At 43.7% G+C, this 17279-nt stretch overlaps 1 protein-coding gene across 11 annotated transcripts in view; it reads right to left on the bottom strand.

The window, feature by feature from the left end:
* Positions 1-17279, bottom strand: part of Ppp3ca (protein phosphatase 3 catalytic subunit alpha) — a 263314-nt gene that overhangs the window by 11491 nt on the left and 234544 nt on the right. For all 11 annotated transcript variants that reach the window (XM_087198697.1, XM_087198695.1, XM_087198696.1 and 8 more), the window contains 2 exons: positions 16789-16863; positions 2615-2699 (listed from right to left, as the gene is read on the bottom strand). In XM_087198697.1, the coding sequence (XP_087054823.1) occupies positions 2615-2699; positions 16789-16863 (160 nt within the window). The remainder of the gene's footprint in view (positions 1-2614; positions 2700-16788; positions 16864-17279) is intronic.

The raw sequence follows: 17279 nt of genomic DNA, 5'->3' as shown, positions 1-17279 counted from the left end.
TATAGAGACAGCTCTGTGGTTCCCTCTACTGTTGCACATCTCTGGGACACCAGCTGTGTGTCCATGAGCTGGTGTGCACAAGTCTGCACCCCATCCACGCTCATCCATTACATTCCAGGCTGGTGGACTTTAGCTTCTCAAGTTCCTCAGTTTGTTTCTTCTTCACATTCCTCCTCCCACAGTCTGGTCCAATGTGGTACCTGGATTTCTTCAGCGGCTTCCTGACTGCTCTTCCTGCTACTTCAGCCACCTTGCTAGCCAATCGATCCTCACACTGTCACGGACGTACGGATCCAGGCGTGAGTCCCAGTGCAGCTGTCATCGGTGAGACTCATGCAGGACTCCTCACGGCCTACACATGGAAACTCAACATTGGCCTTGGCACCAAGGCCCACAGCACCTGGACTTTAGAGCATCTGCAGCCTCCTTTTATGCTCCATTCCTCGCTCACCTCTGTGAGCCCTTTTACATACTTAAAATTTATTCCCAGATGATCAGTTACCCAGAATCCTCTAGACTGCTGCTCCCCAGCTTAGTGAATTTGGATCTGCTGCTTGGTCTGTCTGCTCCCTTGTCATAAAGGGAGGTCGCCATGACCTTGGAAATGGCCCCAAGGGTCTCTGGTGAGGATACACAGCACAGGGCACAGCGCCTGGCACTCACCAGCTCCTCACAGGAGGACCCCATCGGCACTGCTGCTCATGACCTCTCCTGGCCTCACCTTGAGGTGCAGCCTCCTGGAGTCCGGCCCACAGCTGCTTCCATGCCAACCTCTCACTTCTGTTCCTTGAAGAAGACCGGCCCCCTGGAGTCCCCGCCCCAGCAGAGCCTGAGGGCACCTGCTCAGTACACACGTCATATCGCCCATCAGTCCACAGAGGGCGTCGTTCCTCCGCTTCTCACTCTCGTGTTCACAGCTAATGCCCTACTGTGATGCAGGAAGTGTGGCCCGGTTTCCTCTGGACAGGACCCTGTGCACTCTGCATGTGCAGCATAGGTTCTGGTGCAGGACAGCAGTAACACAGTGACACAGTCCTTGTTTTGTCTTCTATCTGCCGTGGCCTTCGGTCCTGGGTCACTGCTGGGCTCACACAGTCCACTTTTCATCTGAGCACAGCTGTGTCTCAGTGCGCTGGGCACTGGAGGGGCTGTCAGTGCAAAGGCCTGCACGACTGCCACCTGCGTATGCTTTGCGAACTCTGAACACAGCTTTTTATAGGGAGTGAGGCATCTCTTTTTCCTAAACGCAGCTTCACATGGAAACTCTGGAGCTGTTTTTATTTCCCCTCACAGAGACTTCAGACAGAAGTCAGAATTCTGCTCACTTGGTCTCCTTGCTAGTCCTCAGCACTGCTGCACTCTCTTCTAGACAAGCACTCTCACCTGCTGCTCCCTCTCCTTGAACTCAGGTTCTTCAGGGTCATCCACCCTTGCTCAGATGTGTGTGCCTTTGTTGACCATCCAGTAAAATAAGTGCTTGTCTTCTACTTGCTGTCCCTGTATTGCTTTACGTGCTCTTCATGGTCATGGCCACGGTTTTAGGTTTTATTTTAGTTATTTACTGCATGAATGAACAAACCATAAAGGTTAGCTGAGAAAGGGAGCCATCACAGCAAGGGTGATCTCATCCACTGAGCTGCGGAGCAGGATGCGCTATCCCAGCTTTGGTGGGACCTGGCAGGCTGCAGAGTCTCAGCTGGTTTTGCCTGGTCTGCAAGAGAGGACAGTGGTGGCTTCCGGCCTTCTCAGGGCTCCCTGCTTTCTGCAAGTCACTGAATTACTCTTCAGCGATGAGCAGGAGTAGGACAGAAACATGGGAAGGGGAAACCAAGGAGCCAGCACAGCTCAGTATGAGAGAGAACTAAGGCAACAATGTGGCAGAATGAGATGAGTAAGTGTCTAGTACACACGCCAGGTGTCTCCTGACCTAGTCTCACTTATCTGTTAGTATGTGTACCGTGTACGGACTGCACTTCTCCCCCATAAGCACAAGTGATCTTTAAAAGAGAAATGTAATTAATGTGTATTATCTAGGTGTTGACTGTCAAATTTCAGTAAAGTGTATTGAATTCCCTTTAAGAAGGTTTTTTTTTCAAATTCTACTTCACGATGTGGTTTAAAACACACACACACATACACAAAAACTACTGTAAAGGAACAGGAACGTTAACCAAGTTTTCCCCTTTAGTGATTCATTAGAATAATATGCATTCATGTGCACAGCTTTCTGGTTTATGTTTGTTTTCTAGAAATCTGGTGACATGCACTTGATGGACTCAGACCATAAAGCCAAAATGAAAAATGAAAAGGATTATAGTAGCTTTCTCCATTTTATAAGATATGCAACCTATCATGACATAAATGTTTTAAAATCCCGCAGCAAATAGAGGCATAAGATGTGGTGCAATCCATTTATGGACACTTTCCTTCACAGAAATAATTTAGTAGATTGCGACATAATGGAAAGAGTGGGGAACTAGAATTCCATTTAAAAGGAGAGAAATCCAAGAGAAGCAAACGTGGACTGATAAGCTGTTTTCGTGACCAGATTAAGGCACGGGAATAGTGAAGCCCCACAGCAACATGCAAAGCAGGAGAGAGGACTGGGCCCCACCTGAGAACCGAGAACACCCTGGCCATCTTCCCAATGGCTCGGATCTTATTCCGAATCACTTCCTTCCGGGCTGCTGCCGTAGCTCCTGTGTTGGAAAAAGAGTTGGGCAATCAGGGACTTGTTATCTACTTGTGATTACCTGTAAACCTACATAGGAAACAGACAATAGTAGGCAAAATCAGTCTCATTTCTCCTTTAAGAGGAGACACCTATGCTCTTGGCGGTCTCTGCCAGGATGTAATTCCTGAGGCATCTCCAAAACCCTAGAGTAATTTTCCAGAATCCCAGTGGGCAGGGCAGGTCTGGAGCCAACAAAATGGTTGCCTGAGCAGACCAGGGTGGTGTTGGCCCTTCCCTGATAGAGCCCTTCCTCCAGGGGAGTCAGGCTGCTCAGTGCCTTCCCCATCTGTCCACATGCCAGGAAGATTGCTTTAGGACAGGGGTTCACCAAAATTCCCCCTGAGGTCATCGAGCTGGGAATCTCTCAACTCCCTATACTCTGTGGAAGATCATCTCTATAATTTGCTGCCCTGAAACATTTCTCTCAGCACTTGATGCATTTTCTTCTGGTTGGTTCACAAGTTCTAGAGGAAAAAGTGAAAACTGAACTGGGTTTAGCATGAGACAGACACATTACTCACATTAAAAAGTTACACGTGGGTCTTACCATGTAGGTTTTAGAACATTCCATTTTTCAAATGAAAAAAAATCAATCTATGTAAGTTATTTGTATTATATGCATTTCGCCTTTTAAAATCTTATACTATGTATGATCTTTAAAGAATCCATTTTATTTGTTTCAATTCTCAAGATATAGTCATAGAAATACAAAACCCACACAAGGTACATCTCTTTATAAGATCTTTACAATCCAAAATAAAATAGTCAAAGGTATCCCTCAAATACATTATGAGACTTTGTAGACAGTATTAGCATCATCAGATTGTCCTTCTATTTCACTGTCTCTCATATTTGATAAAACATTCTTTTCAGATAATATGAGCAATGTCTTTTATCCAAAAGGACAATTTTCTTCACATAATTTGCAGGGATCAGAGTCTGTAGGTAATAACTAGTGCATGTGTTAGTCCTTTAGTCTGTGATAAGAACAAGTTTTCTGACCCTTTCTGGAGGAAAGATTTCTGCTGTTTTTCTTGGGAGGCTTTTATGAATGCAATTTGGAACCCTTTTCATTGTTGATAAGGGTCAATTAATCATCGTCCTAACATTCCAACAAAAGAGAAAACTTCCAAAAACACACACAATTTTGAAATGGCTGGAGACAAGGCTTCTGCTTTTTGTTCCACTTCAAGAAAGTCAAAACGAAACGGGCCACTTTCTTCACTGGGGTTGGCTAATTTCTAGAGGTGATCCTAATGCACATCCACCTCCCAGGTGCACACTGGGCCTGGCGGCTGGGGCCCAGCAGGTGGGCCAGCAGGTGAGGGCATCCTGAGAGCAGCCCACACTCCTGCCCCTTCCTTTCTCTCTGGAGCAACCCCACCAAGGCAGGTCCCTCCCCACACATCTGGTGGACAGGACTTCCTGCTGCCAGCTCCTGCCTGCACAGGGTGGAGGAAGTTGACATCTATGTGCTCAAGGCCTTTCTCCAACCCAGCCTCTTTGGTCAGCAAGCAGAAGCATGTGCTTGAAAAATCCAAGCTCCCTGGAGGGGAAACCAAAGGGTGTGTAGGATCCCTGCCTCAATCCTTCCTCTGAGATTCCAGCAGTATTTGTTATCTCTGATTTTACCTTCCCCCAAGCCCAATAAAATATGTAGATTAATAGATAATTGAGTTTAAAGGAGGTAAATGATAGCAGGATGGAATGGAGTTCCGATGTAAATGACCTGGTGTACTTAGAATTGCTAGCCCTCATTTTTAGTATTTTCTAGAGATTAAAGTTCTTTTTTGAAAATGTTCCAGTGCAAGACCTCAAAGTCTGTAATTTAGTGAGATGATCAAGGAAAAGAGCATGCCTTCCAGAATCTTACTACCTACAACATGCAGATATAATGTCACAGTGAATATTTTCAGTAGTACTCTGCTTAAGTTACGCCGATGTACTATGGTAGCTCAAATTAAAATTCAGATATTAAGGAAAGAAGACACAGAAAATAACTTGTATGTAAAAACTGTGGTAACTACTTTTCACTGAAAAGAATACAATGTCTTATTTTAAATAGTGAGTGCCAAATTGAAACCACACTATCCTGCCTGTGGCAGTCTAGTGACAGAGATATAAGAACAGGGAGGGTTGTCACACACAGGGACACTTCTCACATTGGAAATGGCCAAGTTTGCTGGGGTGCCAGAAGTCAATGGGTGACCAGGTGTTGAGTGAGTCCTTACCAACCCCAAGTTTACTGGGGGCTTGGACACAACCACAGGGAAAGAATTTATGCCTGGGAAACTGGCAAGCGCTACACTCCCAGGCTTCTCCCAGCAAGGGTGGGTTTCAAGGCATTTAGGACATACATCACCCAAGTAGGTGCTTACTGCTTCGAGGAGCAAGAGGACTCCCTGAAATGTGATGGGGATGGATCTTGATGGATCCTATGGGAAAGGGAGAAGCATCCTCCTCCACAGGGAGGCAGTGATGTCAAGTTTGTGATGAGTGGAGCTTGGTCCCTGGGAATGCTGGGCTATGCCATGAGGGCTTCGGCAAAACAAGACATTCAGACAGCAGCAGATGCATGACAGAGAGAAATAAAACTTACTCTGCCAGCACCAAAGACAGAAAGAAACATTCAGATGGACGGATGAGTAGGGAGATGAATGATAAAGCAAATGTGGTCAAACGTTAGTTGAAGAAGATTAAGAAATGATACATTGGTATCGACTTGTACAGTTCTTTGGATTTTCCTGTATGTTTGAAGCAGTTTGCACTACAATGTGGAAAAATGAAACTATGCTTAGAAACTCGGTTTTGAAGAGGAAAGAGAGGGGCAGTTTTGGGGAGAAGGTCTCTGAGCCCCACTCTTTTGTCATAGAGAGGGGGCAGAAGGAAAACTCCCACCTTCCCCAGCAGCTCCAGGAGGAAGCCAGGCCGGGGAGGTTCGCTCTGCCTGGCCAATCATGCAGGTTCTAATCCATTTCAGTTCATTTTCACAGCTCTAAAAGAAGAAGCTGACCAGTTACATGGAAATTTCATACTCAAATATCTTAGAAAATAGGAATTTTCATATTATTAGGCTCTGAGAAAGCTGCTATTAAAGATAATTATTGTTATTGAATATTCTCTTGGCGGGAAAAACTACCAGCTCTCTGCCTCTCCATTGCTATACTGGCTTCGAATCTTCTGCTGTTATCTAGGCATCTTCCTTTACAGGACTTGAAATAATACAACTATAGCCATAGCATGTGTATTCCAACAATGTGTTGCACAAAAATATACGTTTACACTATCATTTCATAAATTTTCAAGACATATATTTTGCTGGTAGGCCTCCAATTCTTCAATTTTTTAAATCAAATTTTAAGAAGATAATAATTTTCTTTTACCACTGACTACTTAACCAAATTTGTTAGAAGTTAAAGTTCAACTCTGCGGCAAATGAATTCCATTTCAAAGTAAAATTTTATCTGTTAGTAAGCAGCATTCAGACATAGCTGCAGATTTTATTTTTCCTCAAATAGAACAATTACTGAATATGAATGAAAGCTATTGATAGAATAAAGTATAAGGTGTTGCGCTAAGAAATATCTTTGGCTGTGTTACACTAAAAACTAAAATGGGTTTAGTTTCTATCCAAAAGCAACACCTCTGAAACAGGGTACCATACAAAAGACAGAATATGACTTTAGATGCATTTACTTGATGATGCAAATTACAAATACACAGTCTGACCTGAGTGAACATGTCCCAGATCCGGGCTAAATCACGTGTTATAATCCTTAAACTGTATCCTCCCTGTCATCTGGTCCTTGACCTAGTTTAGCAATAATACATCTCAAACATCTATATGAACAAGGGTATTTCTCAAAGTTTCCTGCACATCCATTCAATTTTGTGCAGGCTGTGAGCTGTGAGCAGTGCTTCATTACATTTCCTTACATCACCAGGCTCCTGAGGGGACATAGAGAGGTGTCACAAACACTAGGGAACCGGGTTTATTCTGATGGACTTGCTTCTAAACTGGCCTGTACAACTTTTACTCAGCTCCAAAGAATATTACTCAATGAGTATGATTCTAAGCCTCAAGTTTAAAGAGTGGTAAAGAATATAACACTATTAACATTCTCATTTTAAATGAGAGGCCTATATTATTCTTTTGCCCATTGTGTGTTTGATATTAGCAATTTAATCTCCAATACCATTTATTTAAAGAACAATCCATGGACAAGATCCTCACTGATGTTTGTAAATGTTTTTATCTTTTGTCTTTGAAATTGTATTTCCATTTCAATGTTCTCAATTTTACTCTAATGCATTAAATATTTAAACTTTAAAATATTATCACTACATTGTATTTTGCTGTCAAAGTACGTTTAGAAACTTACACTCATCTGTGTGTCTATCATTTAACCATCCATCCATTATTTTTTCAATTTCCTGAGATAGGAAGGTCTTAAATGTTCAAAATTCCATTGGGATACATATCACAGTTATTAGTTCATAGCTGAGATAAACAGCACAAACTATGATACACGCCTAAATATGTATCACACACAGAAATAAAACGCTATGGACTGCAGCTCAGGAACGGGGCTGGGGAAGCTGCATGGCTTCATGGCTCCTGGGTGGGCTCCCCGTGGGTGTGTCAGGGAGACCCAGGCCTCTCGGGGGAACCCGCAGGAGGCAGGGGGAGAAGAGAGGGAAGGAGTAGCAGTGAGACCCTGCCTTCAGCTCAGGCGTGTTTTCAGGCCCATCATTCAGGAAGGAGGACACATGGAGGCTGAGGTAACCAGGGAGGCCCTTTCGACTCCCCTTGGGATGTCTCCCTGTGGTCCCTTCAGGAGTGCTGTTCCTTTGAGACTTGTACCACCAGTTTCCAGAGGGGGCAGCTGTTGACCTCCTTGATGGCCACAAGCTTGATCACCTTGCCCTGCTGTGCAGGCAGGGGCGGGCATAGCTCCAAGACGCTGGGTGCAGCCGTATTTGGAGAACATTTCTACTTTGGACTCTAACTCCACTGCTTTATCCTCCTTAGGTGATGAAATTGGAACATAATGGCCACTCACTCAAAGCCACTCCAAACCACACATTCTGAATTTCTTCCACATGGTTTTTCACTCAGCTACAATTTTACTATGTAATAGTGCCCATAGCAGTGTGAGATTTGGCATAAGGCTATTCTGGGTTATATCACATTTTGAAAGCACAGACAACTTTTAAATATAATTTAAAAAAACAGAAGTCTCTGTCAGGTAATAGAGGGTCAGGACAGGCTAGACCACTGGGGCCGAGCCTATGGCATGTGCTGCAGTGGGCTGTTTGTTATCATTGAAAGCTCTAAAAGGTTTGCCATTACTGGGCTAGACTATGTCTTTTCCATCTCTCTGGTCATAAGAAAGAACTGATTTCTTTGGATGAAAAGTCTTACAAATGTAGAGACTACTCTCAAGGGTCTGATTACTGTCATTATTCAGTTATTTTCTACTTAAAGTTACTTTAATTTACAGACTCTAACCTGACTGCACGTACTATTGTTCTCCGAGATGCTACATGGCACCTGAGCAATGACTACTCACTAGACCCACAGAAATGGACTGTACACATAATTCCAATGGATGAAACTTAACAGAGGTCTAGGAATCTTCTGTTGCTTCTTCAAGGAATAATCTCATGTCTAGTGACACTTTACAAAAAACATGTCAGTATCTTTATATTTGATGTAGGAGGAACTAATGGCCTATGAAATCCTCCTTGAAATGGCAGAAACATATCAATTTTATACACTGACAATGGAAAATTAGAAACAAAATAAATTGAGATAATAATTATCGAGTTAATAATGGAGATTTATTTTCTAAGAGTGAAGCAATCCCAACACTTGGGCATCTGATACAGTGAAAAAGGTACTGGCTGTGAACAACCACACCAAAATGGTGCTGGCCAGTGGCATGTGTCAGAGGATGGTTATAGAATCAGAAAAGGCGAGCTCTTTGTCCAAGGTCATCAGCTAGAAAGAAGTGACCTAGAGCTGGGGTCCAACCTAGCAGCAGGCAGGCTGAAGGGCTTCCCTGGTGTGTGAAAGAATGGAGTAGGCAGCACTCATCTGTCCTCAACATGCCCAGTACATGGGCCAGGCACTGTGCATGCAAGCATGGTGCTTGAGCACTGGTAAGTTCTCAGAAATGCTTGTTATTCATCAGAAGAAAATGCTTATACAAGTATGACGATTTCAGAAACGTAACAGGTACATTGCTCACCGTGAACTGAAGGCCAGGCGTGTCATGTTGGTGGCTATCAAGTAGCCCTTAGACAGGGTCTACCTTGGGTTTTGTCCTAACCTGGCTGAAGGCTGGACCCTAGATGGTGGCAGGTTCACTAGGGGACAAGGATGGCTGCCAGGACGCTACTGCTTGGGCTTGCAGAGCAAAAACACCACTCTGTAGAGAAGCCCTGCCAAACGGAGCAAGACTTCTGTCTTGCTGTCTACAGACTCCTGTTTACAGACTTCTGACACAAAATGGGAGGACCACTTAGTAGCTTCTCATGAGCTAAGAATAAGGATTAAAAAGTAAGATTACTTTTATAGACCCTCTTATAGAAAATTACTCTTAAAATTTAAGTGTTCTGAGCATTTATTAAACTTTTTAGTATAGTATTGCACCTGCCATCCAAGATCTGGAAATTTTTCTGAAGATAAGGTTTTATAAACCAGATCACAACTTCTCTTCTGTAGCTGTTCAATCAGGCATGAATCAGTCTCATGAAAGTATAATCTTCAAGCTGATAACCTGGACCTCTACAATGCTCCCAGCTAAGGAGAGCTGTGAAGGTGCTGATAGAAAACCGGAAGTGTGTGTCCTACCCAGTATGGGACTAGGAGTATGCGTTCTCTCAGGCATGGCACCAGAAGTGTGCATTCTACCTGGCATGAGACTGGAAGTACGTGTCCTACCTGGTGTGGTATCAGTTCTAGCCAGCAGTGTTGCCTACTGTGTTTCCAAGTCTGCAAGGACTGTGTCTGTATCTTATCTCTGTGAAAGGGAAGTTGTCTGAAAGGCAGACATAAGTAAACACAGTCTTTGCCTTCAGTGAGACACAGAGCCCTCCTCTTCCTTGTCTTTCAAATTGGAAATGCATTTGGAGCTCACAGAGCTCACAGCTCTTTTCCTTCTTATCATGAAACACAATTAGTTTTCTCAAATAAATGTTTAACTACATCCAGGCGTAGATTTGTCTTAGCTCCCCTTCAGTGCACTAAGTTTAAAAAAAGGCTCTAATGCTATAAAAATCAATTATCTTTAAAACTATGTGAAATCACCACAAATTATGTATGTATATAGTACTATGCATGGAAATACAACATAAAATTGAAAGCATTTTTGAGGCATCATTTTAGTGTGAGGATAATATCCTTTCCAAGGTAGACATAATTCAATCAATGAATTGCCATGGGGACAGTGGTGTTTTTAAATATTAGTTTATTTAGTGAAGTCCGAGCTTCCATGCAATGTGCAGACTATGCCAGGTGATTAGAAAACACACCTGTGCAAAGTCATGGCACTATGATATGTGGAGGTCACTGCATCATTGAACAAAACAAGGGACGGGCACAGTATAGGCTCTAATGGGACAGCTGACCTTCAAGGGCTACAACCCTGATAGGATCCCATCCCTCCACACAGAAAATGTGCCCTCACTTTCCTGACCTGCTGCAGTGTTAATGATCCTGGACATAACAATCGGTTTCCTTTCTAGGGTATAAGTGTAATAAAAAGCAGTTACCCAATGTTATAAAGGGTGCAAAGTACAAAGAATAAATTTATCATAACGAAAATGACTTAGCTTCTAAACCAGACACTGAAGTATTGGGCAACTGAAAAAAATCAGCAATGAATTGCAAAGGTAGTGAGCACAAGCCTGAGAGGAAATTACAGTCTTACGGAGTACTAAATGACATTTTCACGTGTTTTTCTCTCCCTCTACTCCAATTACATCCCGAATGCTCAGTTATTATAAAAAGATAGGAGAATCTCATCGCTCTCTAACACCAGGAAACCTTTTGTGTAATTTCCTTGAAAGCTTACATGGAACTCTCACACGGCCATATTTCTAGAGCAGCACAGTACATAGACAAAGAAAGCCTCCATGTTCTTTTAGTTACGAAGCATTTCATTCTGCTTCAAGCTCACCTCCCCTCTCGCTTACCTCTTCTGTCCAGAGAGTTTAAAATTGGTTTAATTCCTGTTCTGCTAGACCACACGGTGGATGAAGGCAGGGGCCACATGTATTTTTGTTTACAGCTAAATATACAGCACAAAAGATATTCTGAACATTTTAGGACATCAATAAAATATAATATATGAAATAAAATAACTGTATATGAAAATGAATTTTATTTATTTAACCTTTTCCCACTGATTTTAATTTATTTTGTGCTGTTACAGTGATAAATTTTGGATTATACCTCTCTTTAATAATTCGATGTCTGATAATCAAAGTCACTGTCTTAAATTTTCTGGTAAGACTTGCATCTTGCATTAATTTTCTGTAAGGGTACAAATGTTTTTAAGTAGCTGCTTCTTGAACTCTACATTACCCTGGTTCTGTTTCTCTCTGTCTGTCTGTCTGTCTGTCTCTCTCTCTCTGACCAACCCTACTTTCTCTATCCCAAGCTTGCCCTTCTTTTCCTTGATTCTGTTTTTTCCTTCCACACCAGCAATCTCGGAGGCCCATTTCACTCTGATAGCCTCAGTTATGACTTCATTCCACAACTCTGTCACCAGCCCAGATTCCTTCCCAGTTTCCAGGACTCCGTTTCCAAATTGCCACACACTTCCAGACTGAGGATGCCGGCAGACTTGGGCCTGTGTATGCACCAGGACTCATCCTGCCCCAGGCCTGGTGAGTCTTCCTATAAATGGTATGTCCCAGAGACGCGGCATGGGACTCTCAACCTCAGCCCTGTGTCCTCTGCCCCTCCTCTCAGCCCTGTGGGTTCTGCAGTGGGACGTTCTTAGAAAGTTCTCTGGGGCAGCTACTACCCATTTCTTTTCTTTGACCTTTGTTCAGATCCAGTTCCTTGGACTTCAGCAAGCTTCTAAATTATGTCCATACTCACCCTTTTGGCACTGTCCAAGCAGCTTTTCCAGACTTGAAAAAGGTATTTGCTGTTCCTCAAACCTTGCTTAGTGTTGCTTGTCTGCTGACCAACTTCAGGTCGGGCACCAAGTGGACTCAACCAGGTCCACTGCACTTTGCTCCCCCCCTAACATCTGTTCTTAGATTTCTGTGTTAAAATTCAGTATTTTTTGGCTGAGGGTGTAGCTCAGTGGCAGAGCACTTATCTAAATATGTGCAAGACCCTGGGTTTGATCCCAGTACTGCTAAATAAATGAAAACTTTAATATAGTCCCCTCGACTGCCAATCATTATAGGGCATGCGATTTTTCTCCTTGCAGATTGTGAGCCTGAAATATAGGGTGCTAGGTGAGTTGCTTGGAAATAACAATCATTCCAGCCCCAAGAGCCACATTCAGCTAACAGCTCTCCCCACATGAGCTGTGACTCACGGAGCAGAGGTGACTTCCGAGGACAAATTTCCAGGGTGAATTTATTTGCCCCATTCAGACTTCTAATCCCATTTTGAAACTGTCAATATTTGCTGACAATAACTGCTTGATTTTGGTGGTGAGCCCTTTTTGCTTAGGTCCCGAAATATCTCGGCACAAGAGTTATCAGTTTCAAATGTAGGCCACACATTTGCAATGACAATAAACACAATTTTGGTAGAAAATCACATAAGCAAACCCTTTCAGAGGTCCTGAGCAAAGACCAGAAAGACAGCATGGCAGCCCTACTCCTTCCCACCCTGGCACTGGGGAGTTTTGTGTGACATGGGGAGACACCCTGGAACCTGGGACATTAGATATCAAGAATTATCCAGTAATGCACAGCGAGATACTTCCTTGTATGCAATTTAGATGGTTTCACAGAGGCACGGGAAAATGTGCTCTGATCCTATACTGGATGACTCCCTGTGGTTAACAAAGGATAAGGCAAAAATGTGCATAAAGGATAAGGGTTCTACCATGTGGTTTGCTCTTTAGTGGAAAGCAGACATAAATCCTAATTTAATATTAGGTCTTTCCACTGCAGCCTGAAACTATGCTTGGCTTGAAATATATTAGTTTTATTACTTTTTTCTTTCTTTTCTATTCTATAGGATCAGTTTCACCTCCACAACATTTTCTTGTTACTGAGACTCAGCACATAGCACAGTCTCAAATATAATTTGTGTTAAAAAGAAGTGATCTCACAGTCTATGACTTTAGGACCTAAAAGAAAGTCTCAAATAAGTAAATACTTCTGAGTGACAAAGGTGTTTCTGCAGGTTTGTAACACTAACAGCTCTTTCAGCTCTCACTGTCGCAATCAATGCACACAGGAAGCCTTTGGGACGAGCCGATTTCTTTCCAGCAGCTTCCCCTGCCCTGCCCTGGGGTCACTCGGGGCCTTGGGTTACAGTGAATCTTCTTCATTACAGAGGATTAACTACCAAATGAGATTCATCTACTTGGATTTCTTTCTCTTTTTTTAATATTCTGATGAACAACAGCTTAAATTGGAAGCAGTCTATCCTCCTATCAACCCAAATCAGAAGTGGAAACACAGGCCCCAATACATACAAATTAGGTCGTCAAGACATTCATTGGCATTAAACAGCTTCCAAGCTGACAAGATAACAGAAGTCTTGAATTTTATTTTCAAGATTAAAAAAAAAAAAAACCCACAGGCTGATCTTTCTAGAGGCAGTGAGCTCTTACTAGAGGCCCTTGGAGTACTGTATGCGGGAGACAGAACTGCACTGCGGTGCAGTTTCTATCACAGGCTGTGCAAATTGGAGTCCTTTCTGCCTGCACAGACACACCTGGGTGCTTCCCCTCCTTGGAACAGGCTGAGTTAAGCAGGTAGAGGGCGGCTGTTTCCTTTGCATGGACTTTCATGGCCTAGGAACAGTGCAGAATCCCTTTCTCTACAGAGCACTTATAGAATATGCTATGGGAGAAACGAAAAAGATCACATATCTATTCATAATCTAGTTTTTAAAGTGTGCTGTTGTTTCTAAGGGAAGACTTTAAGGCTCTGTAATGTCAGGTGTGAAAGTCAAGACTCTGAACCTGGCAGAAGGTTGTTTTGTTGTTTGAAGATTAAAGGTGACATAAACTACCTCATACCCTTAAGTAAATGACAGTGATTACCAAGTTTTGTTGGCCATAATGGTGAAATCAGTCAATTCAAGTGTTATTCCACACCAACAGCCTAGCATTGCACTGTCATTAAGTGGGAGAGGGGGGTGGCAGATCTGAAGGTAAGGAAGACAGTCCCTGCCTGTCGTGCCCTACAGACCCCAAGAAGTCACCATGCTGAGCTAAAGGGATGGCCTGTAAAGGAGCCGTCACCTCTGACTTTTCAGCTGACATTGGATATCAGGCAAGAGGTCGAGCAGGCTTGATACATGACTCATCAAGACAAGGCCCCTCTTAAAATAAGCAGCGACTTAAATCAGAGCTTTAGTGAAGTCCTTTGATGTCTGCTGACTCCTGCTTTCCCCGAGGCCATCGGACATGGAGCCTGGCAAGCAGAGCGGAGTCACCCGGTGACACACAGAAAGGCGCTGAGGAAGCAGGGCTGTGGGGATGGAAACTCCACCCCGGGGCCAAGGGGACTTCAACATCCCTGTCAATAACTTGCGTTCCCAAAGACAACACGAGTGAGGAGGCTTCCTCATGGCTCCTGGAGCCTGGGTCTCCAAGTCACTTTACAGGCAGAGTTGGGCCCCTTCTGCCGGCTCACTCTAACTTGCATACTATCCTGCTCCAAATGCACTTTTAATAGAAACCTATTTCTGTGTTATTTCCCCCAAAGCACAAGTTTATGAGGTTCGAGCTAAAGCATCAACCACAGTTAGCCACCAAAGGAGAGGAAGCAGCATCTCTGAGCAGCTCGGCCTCGGCCTTGCAGGGCCCTTAACTCGAAGGTGGGACAGACGGAGGCGCTCTGCAGCCGCCTTCTGTTCAGACACTGGCAGGCAGCGCCGTCCAGACACTGGAAGATTCTAGGTGTTCTTTATACATGCTGGGCTCTTCCTTTATCACATGACTCAGAGAGTAGAAAACACTTCACAAAGGGTGAAAATAGAATCCAGGTTTCTTTTCCTCAAAGAATCAGCTTCTTCTCATCCACAATCTATCTTCAGGTACACATGGTCCCTTCCTTTGTTGACTGAAGATTTTCCTTTTCGGTTCCTTAAAGCTCATTTTCTAAGGAAATGTGACTCCAGTGGTCCTGAGGACACTCGGCCTGTGCCTCGGCACCTGCTGGGCCATCAGCCAGAGGGGCCTCTGCTGAGCACTGGCCCCACCCAGAAGATAAAATAAAAGCCTCCCTCTGGTGAGTGCTTCTCTTTGGTCTCAGGAACACAAAGCAACACACTTTACGCAAAAGGAAAAAAGTCAGGAGGAAAATCAGTAGCACACTACCTGTCGAGTGAGGCGTGGTCTGTCCAAGAGAGGGAAATGGGGAGAGGGACCTACCTTCCCTGAGAAGTACTGAGCAATACTTTGACTCTTTCTGCTCATCCCCAAGTGGACAGCAGTTAGGGACAGAAACCTGGGATTTGTAACATAAACACTTTTAGCCTGGGTCATAGTACTGCTTAATAAGCTAAAAACACGAATTTTATTGTCAATGCAGCTCATGGAAATAATTTATATTAAAATAGAAGAAAGTGTTTAGGAAGAGACAGAACTCACTGAGTAAGCCAATGGAAATGGACTATTGGAGACGAATGAAAGCAGCTCAGGGGCCCAGGCCCACCTGTCTCACCTGAAGAGATGAGGCCAATGCCCTGGGCACAAGAGGGTGAGCTGTCCCTCTGCAGGGCTGACCCAAGATTTGGGGTGCTTGGGGTGCTTTCAGACAGCAGAGCAAACACACATCTATACACGGAATCAGTAGGCTTAATGTCAGTGCTGACGGGCATGGCACATGGAACACAACTGACATATATGTCCTGCCACACGAGGGATGGGTTAGGTGGGTAAAGAGCATCCACCAGAAGAACCTGACACTGAGTAGGTCCAGGGGATTTTAACAGTCAGGCATCACCCAGCCCTGCAAATGTATGGGTGCTCTGCCTACACTACCTGGCCGAGCTAGACACCCAACGGGCATTTTCTGAATGAATGGATGAGTAAATAATTGCCAATGTCTTGGGTCCGCATAGTCTTATTTCCTATAATGTCACATTTTAGTGCCTACGTCATGAATATTGGTTACTGGACTTGGCTGAAGTGGGGATTTGCTACTTAAGGGCTATTCCTATACCAGTGCAAATGGGCCCGAATTCTCAGAAGTCAGTACTCAGAGCACAGTAGCCCAGAGGCCGGCATCCCGCTAGCTTCCACTCATGGCAGCGTGCTCTTCTGATACCCAGGGCCACTCTCCCCTTCATATTCAGCTCGTGGATCTCTGTCCTTTATAGACAAAATATCCTCTGTGAAGGTCACTGAATATCAAATAGTTTCTTAGAAAACAGCCCAAACCACTCTCATAGCTTATTCATTACTTATTACTAGAGATCTGAAACCACTGGATTGCCATAACCACAGATATATTAATAAACAAAGCCTTCCTTTATCACAGACCAAAAATGTGAGCGACGGAACAACCCACTGAAGGGCACTTTAAAAGTGGCCCAGCCAACAGCAACATCTGCTATATAATAAATAATGGCACCTGTTTCAGAGCCAAAAAATGTCACTTAGCAACATGAGCTACTGAAAGATGGCTTTTAAAGTGGTTTTTGATTTCAACAGTGTCTTCCAATTAATGGGAAAATTGTCTTCATGCTTGTTTCTTACATTTTAAAAAGCAGATAGAAAATAAAATTCCGTATTTTGTTCAAAATGGTGGGTTACACTTTAACACAAGGTAAACCTTGGAACTTTACTGTTAGGGATAGCAGTAAGGGTCTGCATGAAGACCCAAGCTCTCACCATCAAAGCCGTCCTCTTCCGACCCGAGTTCATCGTCGGAGCAGATGTTGAGGACATTGACCAGCATCTCAGTCACTACGGGAAGAAAGGAAGAGAGAGTGCAGGGCTTGTTACAACCTTTATCCTTACCTGGCCTTGCTGATCAGCAAGGTTCACAGCCATCTGTCTTACCGTGCTGCCTCACAACTGAAGAGGAGTTCCCGTAGGAGCACATTGCCACAGACAACCGGCTCTGAGAGTCTATGGACTTCACGTTTCCCAGACGATTATCTCATCCTCAGCAAAACGAATACTGATATTTATTTAGCTCTTAGTCAATGGGAAGTGGACAACCCAAGTGGACAGATGTGAATATCCTATAAATCCTTGAGGGAGAAAGTGGCTATCATTCGGTTTTTATTTAGTTGCACAATGATGCTGCATGATCTAGATTAGATTGCAAACTTCTGTTCAGCAAGGACCAAATGAATGCTGGATTTTGGCTTTAAATT

Source organism: Heterocephalus glaber, unplaced genomic scaffold (assembly GCF_053883595.1).
Source record: "Heterocephalus glaber isolate CG9 unplaced genomic scaffold, H.glaber_assembly_v1.0 deba00001688, whole genome shotgun sequence".
Taxonomy (NCBI): Eukaryota; Metazoa; Chordata; class Mammalia; order Rodentia; family Bathyergidae; genus Heterocephalus; species Heterocephalus glaber.
The sequence above is the reverse complement of the archived record's forward strand: the minus strand, read 5'-3'. Positions and strand labels throughout refer to the sequence as shown.